We start from the raw sequence: 13488 nt of genomic DNA on the forward strand, positions 1-13488 counted from the left end.
TCCCCTGGACAGGAGATCTGCTCCGCTGTTGAGGAGACCTGGGACGTGTGAGGCCCTGATCGACTTGATGCGCGACAAGCACCAAACCGTCAATTCTCGAGCCAGACGGTCCAGTGGCAACGACGACAGGCCCCCCTGTTTGTTGACATAAAACATGGCCGTCGTATTGTCTGTCCTGACCAGGACGTGACAATGCAAAATCCAAGGCTCGAAATGCTTGAGCGCCAGGAGTATAGCCATCAACTCCAAATAGTTGATGTGACGACCCCTCATCTCCAGAGGCCAAAGCCCCTGCGCTGTGCGCCCCTCGAAAGTGGCTCCCCATCCACTGAGACTGGCGTCTGTCGTGATCGACTTGTGGGAAACCACCTCGCCAATCGAGACTCCGCTGGTGAGGAACCCCTCCACCAGCCACGGAGACAGGGCGATCGCGCAGGAAGGGGAAACCGTAACCTTCTTGTACTTCAAGGAGGGCGGGATCCCGAGGGATAACATCCATCTTTGAAAAGGTCTCATATGAAACCTGCCCAAACGCAACAGATGTACTGCGGAAGCCATCATTCCCGTCAGCACCATGCAACTCCTGTAAGTGACCTCCTGGCCCACTTGAAAGGAGTCGAGACATTCCCGAAACCTGTCCACCCTCTCCTCTGAGAGACGGGCCGACATGTCGGATGAGTCCAGAAGGACCCCAATGAATGTAAGACGACTTGCTGGAGTCAGCATGCTCTTGCCGTGGTTGACTATGAAACCTAAGGCCTTCAGGTGAGCCAAAACCACTTGTGTGTGACGCGCCACTTCGTGGGCGGAGCTCGCTGAAATCATCCAATCGTCGATGTACGTCGCCAACCTGACGCCCTGCCGTCTCAGCGGGGCGATGGCTGCTTCGGTCACTTTCACGAAAACCCTCGGGCTCAGTGACAGACCGAAAGGGAGTACTGTATACTCGTACAGGCGACCCTCGAAGGCGAACCGAAGGAATTTCCTGTGTGGGGGATAAATCTGGACGTGCTGATAAGCATCCTTCAGATCCACTGAACAGTGGAAATCCCCTTGCCTGACCGACCGTAACATGGTGGGTACTGTTAGCATCCTGAAAACGTACTTCTTCAGGTACACGTTTAGTGCCTTTAGGTCCAGGATGGGACGTAGCCCCCCCCCCTTTTTGGGCACCAGGAAATAACGGCTCCAAAATCCCATGCGGGATTGGGTCCTGTCCAGCTCCACTATAGCACCCTTGCTTAGCAATGAGCTGATCTCTTCTCTCAAAAGACTTGCTTTTAAACCACGTGCTCTGGTATGAATAACCCTGCTCGAAAGCGGGGGTATGTCTGCGAACTGTAACCTGTAACCCCTGGTTATCGTTCGAAATACCCAATGGCTCGGGTTGCATAACTTCCACTGGCGCGCACAGCGTGCTAGCGTGTTTTGAGCGAGAGAAACCCCACCACTGTGCTTCCGTGACGGCGGAGCTTTTTGGCGGCCGGACCGGAAGTGGGGAACCCGCGTATCCGTATCCGGAACGACCGGATGCGGAGCGCAAGGGCTCAATAGGCCGCATGGCGGAAACACCTTCTGGTTGTACCGCTTGACTAGCGGAGCTATTTTGCGGCGGGACCGGAAGTGGGGAACCTGCGTATCCGTATCCGGAACACCCGGATGCGGAGCGCAGGGGTTCAATAGGCCGCAAGGTGGGAACACCTTCCGATTGTACCGCTTGACTAGCGGAGCTCTTTTGCGGCCGGACCGGAAGCGGGGAGCTAGCGAATCCGTATCCGGTGAAACCGGAAGCGTTCGGTTTTGGCTCGATAGAGCGACAGGAAGAGCAAAGCGATTCGACTGATAAACAGACTCGCCCACAACTAAAGCATTCTCCCCTGACAGGAGAGGAACTTTTACGTTTAATACCTGCTCTAAGGCCTTTATGCTTGTCCCTTGACCCGGGCTCATAGTAGGCCGACAGAATTTCTGACTCAAGGTTAAATTCATAGCATCGCTCACGCGAGGGAAAATCCACTCGCGCGCATGAGGAACCATATAATTGTTTGACGTTAACATTACTGGTTGTTGATAAAACCTCTGACTGATTAAAGAGTCCTGACGGGACTCCATCATTCTTACAGGAGGCATGCATAAAGGATTCATATTGTCGACGCGAGGGATATCCCACTCGCGCGCTTGAGGAACCACATAATTGTTTGACATTAACATTACTGGTTTCTGATAAAACCTGTGATTGATTATCGAGTCCTGACAGGACTTCATCATTACTACAGGAGGCATGCACGATGGGGTCGTCTGTGCTAGTGCGAGAGAGTTGGACAGAGACAGACTTTGTTCTTTCAACATGTTTATTGCCGACACAGGAGGCATCAAAATTAACATTTTCATTTCCCCGACACGGGGTACCGAAAAACGCCCTCGTTTGGGGGGAGGGGGACCGAGAGACACCTCGGACCCCCGCCCCAGCACAATTCCCCTCTTCAGAGTGTCATTTGCGCTGTCCCCTACCGCGGCCACCGCGGTATGAAGACTGCTGCCTGCCATCCTTGGACGGGCGGCGCGGCTGAGCGCGCTCGGGAACCACAGCCTTGGTGCGGGGCCTGTCAGGCGCCCTGGCTGCAGAGGCTCCCCTGGAGGAAGACGAGTGCTTCTTAAAAGAAGCAGAGCGGCCCCTTTCCTTGGCGCGGGAGGAGCGGGACGTCCTCCTAGCTTGCTGCGGTTCATCCTGTGGCACTGTGGTGGACTCGACGATGTCCTTAGCCGCCTTGAAGAAGGTAACTCTACCCTGCAGCAGCTCCAAGCCCCCACCCATGAGGGTGGTGGGACTGTTCTCCATGTTTATGAGAGACTTGTACATCTCCCCGCGAGGACCTAGAGGCTTCTCGCCCACGTCCCTCTTAGGCTCGAGGTCGACATAGTCGAGCCAGCGGGCTCTCTCAGACTGGAGGTTGTAGTCCATGGACCTGCCCATCCACTTAACCGCATGCCAATTGACCTTCAGCATGATGTCAAATAGAGTGTTCAGTTCAGCTGTGTGCTCCCCCGTGGGCAGACCTTTGACCAGGTCCTTGGTGGAAGCGAGCAAGAGCTGGATCAGATTTAGGTCCTTAGCGGCCAGAGCAGCGGACCGGTAGGCGTTACGAGCCCTGTCCGACTGCAGCTTGTCCTCCAGGACAGTGAACCCCGGCGGGTTGGTGCCGACGGGGCCAACAAACGGCCCGTTTTTAGCCGTGCCTACATCTTTGTACTGGGGTCTGACGGAACTCAGAAAAGATTGTGCCAACAGGTGGTCCAGGTTAGGGCAGGTGGACATGCCTGCCTCCGCACCGCCCACCAAATCCAGCACAGAAAAAGGCAGCTTCCTGGGGTCTTTATGTGTCTTCCATGAGGAATGGAGGGCCTTGGTGAAACCTTTCACCAGCGGCAGCCTGGAGAGGACATACGGGGCGGGAACCGAAGGCTCCTGCCCGGGCATTTCATCATCATCCTCTGCCTCTTCAGAGGGGAGAGGAGGTGGCAACTCCTCTCCAACTCTGGCCAGAGCTCTCATGTAGACTGTGAGATGATCCAGCATTTCTGCTGCAGAATCGACGTCCTCTGCTCCCGCTTCACTCGCTTGACTGGCGGGTGGAGGGGCAGTGGTGCCTGAGGAGGCCTGGGAGCTCCCTGCGGCGTCCAGTTGACGTGCTGGAGCCGTAGGGGCATTACCTTTCACAGTGACCGTGAGTCGAGAACCCTCGTCCTCGACGGAGTCCTCCTCCTCCTCGGCCGTGTATCCAGAGTATTCAGAACCAGAACCCTCGCTCTGACCGGAGCTCAGGTCCGACTCTCGCCTGAAGGTCTGGACTGTTTTGGTGATGCTCACGTCGAGGGGGACGTCCCCGACGGTCACATCCAAGCGTTTCTTTTTGGGCACCGCGCCCGAAGGGGAAAAGGCTACCGGAGATTTCGTCTGGGTGTTAGCCTTCTTGGTCGCCTTCTTAGCGGCGACTTCACCAGACCCGCCAGCTCCAGTGACAGTGGAGCTAGCTGCGGTCGGTTGCGCGGCAGGCGGTGTCTCATGTAGCACGGCGCCATCTTGACTTGGAATGGCGCGCTGGTTGTCAAGCGGATCTCCGGAAGGCAGCGCCGCACCTTGACCAACGGTGCGGGCCGCCTGGGGAAGGAAAGACTGGGCTGTGGGGTTGAGAGCAGTGGACCCACCTGGTGGAGCGCAGGCCCCGAGGCCTGCCCTGGCTAGGAAGAACCGGTGTATCAGTACATCGTGGTCGTAGGCCACGCAGCAGTCACAGAAAGGTCCTGCTCTCCCCTGAGGACTCAGTGCAGAGAAGGCGTGTGCAACGCCCATGCAGCCGACACAGAGATGGTGAAGATCCTGTCCGTCGATGAGTCCTGGACAGCCTGGACATTGCCTCGGCAGGAAGGCCAGAGGATCCATGGCGAAGCACTGTAGATAGAGTTAACCAGAAGCAGACGAGCTAACAAGCTAACGGCTAAGGCTAGGCCACGCTTGATTCGGGCAGGGCCTGAACAAGCGGTGAGCAGTGTAGCTAACGTTAACAATAGCAGACGAGCTAACAAGCTAACGGCTAATGCTATGCCACGCTTGCTTCGGCGGAGGCCTGAACAAGCAGTAATAATCCTTTGTTATAAAAGGAAATAACCGTCGATTTAGGACGGAACAAGAATAAGTATTCTTAAGTACGGGTTAATTCAACACTCGCCAGTGGGCGACTCCTAATGCCACCGCTTTAGGCTAATGCGCGAAGAATAATAATACAAAGGCTGAGTTTCAACTTATCTGAATGTGATATCGCAGAGAGTGAAAAGAGGATGTTACTTCCGCCTCCGGGGGCTTATATAGCCTGGAGGCGGGTCACTCCGGTTTGAGTGACAGGCCCTTCCTACCTACGTTAGTACGGGAGCTGAAGTAGTTTCTCTGAATGATCGCCAGGGGGCGTCATTACCCAAGTGGGAGGTCATCCTGGAATATTGACAGTAAACTACCGTGTCCAGGTGCACCCAATCACCCTGATGACTCGATCACTGCCCTCCCAGAGACCTAAGACAGGGGTCTTCAATGTTTTCAGGCCAAGGACCTCTTAGGCCATGGCTACACGGAGCTGGATTTTTCATATATCCTTGTTTTTCAGATATCCACATAGAAAAATATCTATGTCCACACGACAAAGATATCTAGGTCTAAAATAATCTGATTCCCCAGACCACTAGGGGGACAAGCACACACACAGTAAAGTCTTCAGAGATATCCGGGTTCCATGTCTACACGGATCCAGATATCCAGATATTTTTCAATGTCTCCACTTATTTATCCGGATTGAAAAATATCCAGATTCACTGCCAAAATATCCAGCTTCGTGTGGCTGCAAGCCCCAACAGCACCAAAAAATGACTAGATTCACAAATATCCAGCTCTGTGTAGCCATGGCCTTAGTTGAGAGAGAGAGAGAGATGAAGCAGGGACCCCCACAACCTTTTCATAGATTCCATATACTGTATAGTTTCATTGTTTGACAGCCCAATCATCAGTGTATTTTGGATTCATGTTAATGTGTGTGTTTTCAGATATTTAACCACGTGAACCGTCAATACTTAATAAACTTGACCTTTCACTGTACTTAGTCTGCTCTTTTTCCCCTCCAAAGCTCTTTGCTGAAAATAGCCGATCTACAAGCTCACAACGCCTCGCAGCACGAGGCGTTGTGAGTTTGTAGATCTGCTATTTTCGGCTAAAGTTCTCCAAATATGGACGCTAGGGTTCAAGTGGTTAATATAAAAAAAGGAGAAAAATAAGTTTAGATATTAATATAAAAAAGGAGAGAAAAAAATGTTTCTTCACACAAAGATTTGGAGGACCCCCTGTTGTAACTCTGAGGACCCCCTAGGGGTCCTAGACCCCCTGTTGAAGACCCTTGACCTATAAGAACAATAGAAAAAGCACAACAGCATTGCTGTGTAAACCAATTTGCACAAAAGAGTTTGAGAACCACTGCATCAAATAACCTTCTAAACCAGTGGTCCTCAACCTTTTCAGGCCGTGACCACCAAAATAATCATATTTTAACTGGGGACCCCCCACCGTGCACAAGCACTTGGAATTGTAGGAGTTGGCATTACATTTGGTTTGACTCGATCTATTCCATTGTGAAAATAGCAGATCTACTGTGAGCATGTAGATCGGCTACTTTCACAATTTCAGCCTCTAATATTTGACAATTTGACCAATGTTTGACCAGAGGTACTAAAAAGGTCTTCAAAGTCCTTAAATTGTCACTTTAAATATGTGCAGATACCCTCTATACACTTCAACTTTATGTTGGTTTGTCTACTGTTGAGTGAGAAAACAATGTTCACATTTAGCTTAACATCTGGGGACCCCCCCAAATAATTTGGGGACCCCCCTGGGGGTCCCGACCCACAGGTTGAGAACCACTGTTTTCAAACCTCTGAAAAATGCTTCTCCTATCTATGGCATCACTCATACCCCATCTGAAGAAGCAGTGTTCTGTGTACAGCGATACGCCACAGGCCTTGCTGTGTCAGCTCTCCATCTCATGTGTTGTGCTTGCACTCCACTTCCATTCAAAATGTGTTAGCTAATGAGCTGTCATATATTCATTATCTAGGAGTGGATTGTTCAGCATCTTTCAAGGCAATACATTTACCCGACGTACGGTCACCCTGGGCGTTGGAATGCCTGGCCTGAGGATCTGAGGCAAAATCAAGTGTCTTCAGTGTTTTTTTGTTAGTGGTTTTGTTTATTTATACTAGCCCTTACCCGTTCGAAGATATAAGCTCCGAAATCATGTGCATTGTGTGGGTTATCAGGTGTGCACTGTGCACACAGTAAATTAGGGATGGAAAGTAACTTTAACTGGTGCTTGCATGATAATATGTAGGAGCATCAATGTAAGAAATAGCCATTTCGTTTAATGGCTATAGAGATACTGTGTACCGATCTGTGTGAAATGTGTTTTACTCACTTTTTATATTCTGCAAAATCATTTTATGAACACATAAGACTAATCAAAATGCATTAAAACAAATCTAATATATCCCACAACAAATATTTTCCCAGGTGTTTCCATTGTGTCAGTTTTGTCATTAACAGTGGCAAAGAATTCCATTCCATTTCTCTGTATTCTACTGTGCGCTTCACATCATTTGTGTTTGCCTTGGACATGTTATTGTTAGTTTGTAATTGTGTTTATTCGCTATTATCCTAATTTTAACGATTTCTATGGCTATCATGCTGCTCTTTTACCTTGTTCTGTAAAGCACTATGTAACCTTGTTTGAAAAAAAGTGCTATACAAATAAATTCACCATCATTACGCAAAAATTGGGAGATGGGCTGGAAGAGAAGTCGTCCACTTCATCCCATTTAGGGATAATGTGTAAACTGCACCTATAGCAGCCATTGATTGGATTGGAGAGACCAAATAATTGAGACAGATAATTGCCCTGCAGTATCTCTGGCCATCGGGGAAATCAACAGTTGGTGGGCAGTTGGGGTGTGTGTGTGTGTGTGTGTGTGTGTGTGTGTGTGTGTGTGTGTGTGTGTGTGTGTGTGTGTGTGTGTGTGTGTGTGTGTGTGTGTGTGTGTGCGTGTGCGTGTGCGTGCATTTATGTAATTAATTACTTGGTCATACACACACATTCTCGCACAAAGTTGCACAGCACTCCTCCATTGTAAGAAACTAGAGGTTCGCGCCGCTCACATCTAGGCCCCCTCGCCTCGTTGTTAACGTGAAAAGCTCTGTGAATGAGACATCTACAAGGCACACATGCGAGGAGCAGCCTGACAAACACACTATTATTAAACTTGTAGCAGGATTTACAAACAAGCTAAAAGTAATCCTACAGAAATTGCTTTGATGACTTGTACTGTACCGTAGTGTACTGTAGTGTACTGTACTGTACCATACTGTACTGTACTGTAGTGTACTGTACTGTACCGTACTGTACTGTACCGTACCGTACTGTACTGTACCGTACTGTACCGTACTGTACCGTACTGTACCGTACTGTACTGTACTGTACTGTACTGTACTGTACTGTACCGTACTGTACTGTACTGTAGTGTACTGTACTGTAGTGTACTGTACTGTAGTGACTGTAGTGTACTGTACTGTAGTGTAGTGTAGTGTACTGTAGTGTACTGTAGTGTACTGTACTGTACCGTACTGTACTGTACTGTACTGTACTGTACCGTAGTGTACTGTACTGTAGTGTACTGTACCGTACTGTACTGTACCGTACTGTACTGTACTGTACTGTAGTTTATGGTACTACTGTACTGTGCCGTACTGTACTGTAGTGTAAAAGTGCTATATACAATCCAGATATTAAAGTTTGTATTATTATTATTATTATTATTATTACCCTTATTATAATTGATTCTCTCTAGTATATCTATCTATCTATCTATCTATCTATCTGCAGATAGATAGATACATCTATGATCGATGTATGCATTTATCTGATCTCTATGGGGGGAACTATTGTGGCGGAACTATTGTGGCGCAGCACGTTTCCGGTCGGACATATTTTACCGGCGGACGCACTCCCTGTTAGGAACTGCGCATAAATAAAAAGACTAACGTTATGTGGCTGTAATGGGATGTACATACATGAAGATTATGGTAATGTGATCGGGACTCGTGCCTAAGTGATGGAATGTACTGGAATGTGGACAGTAGTGCTATTGACTCTGCAAACGTGAGTACATCATTTGTTTAGCTAACTGTTAGCCTCGTGTTGACTTAACGTCAGCACGTATGGCGCTGGTATGACGTGAGGACGTCGGCACGTGTGCCACATGATCAGTCCTAGCCAATTTGACTGCTTTGGGTCGTCGGTCGAATGCACCGTTATGTCAGTTTCAAATTGTAGATAGAGATGGGAAGTCACTGAGGAATCCCTGAGTGTTTTCTATAGTGTTTGTGGTTGTTGGCTTATTTGAGCCAGCAGGTGACTTTTTCTGAGTGAGTAGATGAAGCTGGAGAAAAGCTATTTATTTGTGTGCTAGATGGATCTCTCTCCTACTCTCTCTCCTCTCTCTCTCTCTCTCTCTCTCTCTCTCTCTCTCTCTCTCTCAGGGCGCTTTTCCACCGGCAAAGAACCGGTTCTGGTTCTTTCTCCCGCCCATGGGATGAACCAGAGGTGAGCTTTTCCACCGAGAACCGGAGTCGGTTCTGAACCGTAAAGTTTGGTTCCGAACGGGAACTACAAAATCCTTTGTTCCTCTGGTTCAATCTGGTTCAATCTGGTGGAATGGCAAGCCGGTTCGGGGCCGGTTCGCAAGAACGAACCAAGGTTCCAAGAAAGTTGAACAGCACTGGTTCTTGAACCAAGGTTCTTTTGGTGGAATAGACCCCTCGAGGGCCTTTTCGAACCGGCAAAGAACCGGTTCTGGTTCTTTCTCCCGCCTATGGGATGAACCAGAGGTGAGCTTTTCCACCGAGAACCGGAGTCGGTTCTGAACCGTAAAATTTGGTTCCGAACGGGGACCACAAAATCCTTGGTTCCTCTGGTTCAATCTGGTGGAAACGCAAGCCGGTTCGCAAGAACGAACCAAGGTTCCAAGAAAGTTGAACGGCACTGGTTCTTGAACCAGGCCTTCTTTGGCCGACAGGCGAAACAAACATTGGTACCTGTTTATTTTTAAGGTAATTGATGGGACTTTACCATTGTATCTTAAATCGCTGCTGGATTGGAATCCTGTGACATATAGGACACGTTGTAGTGACTGGCTCACACTAAAGGTCACCAAACCAAACACTGAACTAGGGAAAACAGCCTTTTGCTTTAATGCTCCAACCACTTGGAATGAGTTGCAACTTAATTTCAAGATATGTTCTCCCATAACTTATGGTCATTTTAAATCTTTGATAGTAGATCTACCCACAAGTGTCTGCAACTGTTTCTAAACTTGTTTTGTGAAAAAATGATTGTATTTTGTGAATATTGATGTATATATTGATGTATCTCGATAACACGGCAACTGAGGGCAACCTCAATGTTTTTCGAGAATAAATGAAGGTTTGAATGAATGAATGAACCAAGGTTCTTTTGGTGGAAAAGGCCCCTCAGTGGAAGCTGAGCTGTTTGCGTGGGACTCCCAGTCCTGACCTCAACCAGCCAAGCTCTGTTTCACAGTAGCCCTGATTATCACACACTGCTGTTAATGTGTGTGTGGGTGCATGGGTGTGCAGTGCACGCACATGCATTATTATGTTTATCTGTGTACATTTGCATGCATGTAATGATATGCACCTGTATACAATATGAGTGTGCATGTGTGAGCGTTAATGAGTTGGCATGTATGCACTTGCCGTATGTGTGTTTGTGGCTGAGCATATGTGTGTGTGTGTGTGTGTGTGTGTGTGTGTGTGTGTGTGTGTGTGTGTGTGTGTGTGTGTGTGTGTGTGTGTGTGTGTGTGTGTGTGTGTGTGTGTGTGTGTGTGTGTGTGTGTGTGTGTGTGTGTGTGTGTGTGTGTGTGTGTGTGTGTGTGTGTATTAAGTCCCATAGTCTATAATGCTGTGCTGTGGAACAGAGTCTGTAGCACATATATATATATCATGTTGTCTGGTGGAAACCTTGTATCTCCAAGTTTCAAATGTGTATGTTCTTTCGCAAAGTAAAGCCCTGCTTTACACGAAAGAAGAAGAAGAATCATACAAGGCCGTTCGCACAAAAGTAGTGAAAACAGCCGATCTACAAGCACACAACGCCTCGCACCGCTTTAGTTTAAATCATTTTTAAAATGATAAATGCAAAAGAACGGTTTTGGACATACCAGGTTTCCACCCGACAACGACGATATATTTTCTGCTGTAGTCGTGCAAATGCCACAGTCTAATTTACTGTACTATAAATGGCCGTGGCTGGTTGGTTGGTTCATTCTTGGCATTTCTGAGCAACGGCGAAGTCAATAAGGAGTCCCATTCACCGCCTGGTCATCGGTGCCCCGAGGGGAAGGCTACGGCATGCTGCATGATGTGTTAGAGCTTGCCTCTCGTTGTCTGTCCATGGCTAACCGGAGCGGACTGCATCAAAGCAGTTTAGTGCATTATAGGGATCAATAACACCGATGTCCTTCGTTCTTTTAAAGCCTTTATGACTCACTCTGCAACACCACCACCCCCCTCAGGGGGGGATTTCATTACCGCTACCAGTGTCTACACATTAAAAGACATTATCGCCATCGACTACATGAGGTTACAAGCCCGTTATGCTTCCACTCCACCTCAGTCAATGTAGATTATGCGGAAAGAACAACAACTCCAGTTGTGGGAAATGTGTCTACGCGCACACACACAGGCACGCACACACACACGCACACACACACACACACACACACACACACACACACACACACACACACACACACATGCACGCGTGCGCACAAACATATTTGTGTTCTTTGACTCAGTAAATACTCTGTAACAAGTACAAGTCCGGAATTCTAATTACTTGAGTAAAAGTACAAAAGTAGAAAGTACTCATCATGCAGAATGTCCTGTGTCACAAGTTGAAAATAGCATAATGCATAATGCATTGCTGGTCTATACTCTGCCCCTGCCAGGATTCAGAAGGTTTTCACTAACCCTTGAAATAAATCATAGAATATTATTCTTCACAACGATCCACGCACCGAACATAGAGAGTAGAGTAGAGTATTGGAGAATCTGAGAAAGAAAATTTGCCCACACACCAAAATACCTATGAGAGTGGATTTCCCATTCCGCCAATGCGTTTCAATGAGAATGGAGCAGAAATCCTCTACTGGCATGAAACCGCTCCATTCTCATTGAAATGCATTGGCGGAACATGGATTCCACTCTCATAGGTATTTTGGTGTATGGGGACCTTTATAGGGAGTTGAATGAGCTTGTTTTCACTTTTGTTTCTGGCAAAACGTAATGCATTTTGACATTTTCCAAATCCAAAACAATAGGGAGTGAATCACATGATTCTTTTTTATTTATTGTGATCACCCTGCTTGGCCGAGAGTCTAGGAGACAAAATGGTGACTCGTAGGCTAGCGCCATCTAGAAAACAACATATGTCATATATTACGTCTTTGGCTGTCAACGAGTTGAAAATGTATTTTTCAGCCACTTCCATATTTGGGGAACAGCAGATCTACAGTACAAGCTCACAATGTGACACATTGTAACACTTGTAGATCAGCTATTTTCGCTATGAATACGTCATTTTGTGTTTTGCCCATTGGTGTACCTTGGGACACAAATAAAGTTTGAAAAGCACGACTTGTCCTAACAAATTGTACCGTATGGTGTGTGTTGCAGGGCTGGTCAAGCTGGGAATCCACTGTGTCACATGCCAGAAAGTCGCCATAAAGATTGTCAACCGGGAGAAGCTCAGTGAGTCAGTACTAATGAAGGTAAGTCAGCAGCTGCCTCCCTATATGGTTTCCACTTTTAGCCGTGCCTGTCTTCTCTCTTCGCTCTTTTCCTCTGAATGTATTTTTAGGGAAACTCTTGCAATTAAAGCTCTTGATAGGCAGTATAGCTTGTATAAGTAGCCTGTGGGTACAGTGATGATGTGTGGCTGATGAGGGGGCCTAAAACTTGTGGTTGAGTTGGATTGGGAACTTTTGACGATATTTAATGTGAATCCTGTCGTTCTACTTGCAGCAACCAAGTGCATTACAGTATAATATCGTCACTGTCGGGCAGAAACCTCGCATCTCTAAGTTTCAAACTTACGCTTTTGGTAAAGTAAAAGCCCTGCTTCATCATACATGTCTGTTGCACATAACTAGTGAAAATGGCAGATCTACAAACACACAACGCCTCACACCGCGAGGCATTTTGTGCTTGTAGATCAGCTATTTTCACTATCTTAAATAATTTAATCATCAGTATATCATCATCATTTAAAATTATAAATACAAACGGTTTTGGACATTCCACCCGGCAACAACGGTATACTGTAGATAGTATATCGTTGCTGTCAGGCCTAATCCTCTCATGTCCATAGTTAAAATTACTGCCTACTTGATCGTACTACAGTGTCACACAAAAGTATGAAAAGTAGCAGATCCACTTGTAGATCTGCTACTTTTGCTATTTTTGAATTTGAATCCCGAAAAGTAACAGTTTTGGACTATGAGGTTTCCACCCGACAGAGACGATATACTACCAGTAAGACTCCCTAATCGGGAGATAAGCGACCGTTGGTCGCTTATCTCCACAAATAGGCCAAAAGTTTGTTTTACCAATTCTCCACAAATATCACAACCTCCACCTCTCACGTCATACAGGCAGCCATAGTTACACCTGGAATGTTGAATCTCCATATATGGAGATAACCTACGCATCACACAAAGTCTGACCTCACCAGCCCATACTTGGGCATGGACGACTTATATCTCCATATACGGAGATGGCCATATATGGAGATACGATGACATCACAGAGTCCACAGCTGATG

General features: G+C 47.4%; 1 protein-coding gene across 1 annotated transcript in view; it reads left to right on the top strand.

Annotated features, from left to right (window-relative positions):
• brsk2a (BR serine/threonine kinase 2a) overlaps nucleotides 1–13488 on the top strand; it is a gene marked incomplete at both ends in the record, with an annotated part of 440510 nt that overhangs the window by 242793 nt on the left and 184229 nt on the right. The window contains one exon of the mRNA XM_080736976.1: nucleotides 12342–12436. Coding sequence (XP_080593102.1) covers nucleotides 12342–12436 — 95 coding nt within the window. The remainder of the gene's footprint in view (nucleotides 1–12341; nucleotides 12437–13488) is intronic.

Source organism: Nannobrachium achirus (genome assembly GCF_963921795.1).
Source record: "Nannobrachium achirus genome assembly, chromosome: 11".
NCBI classification, from domain to species: domain Eukaryota; kingdom Metazoa; phylum Chordata; class Actinopteri; order Myctophiformes; family Myctophidae; genus Nannobrachium; species Nannobrachium achirus.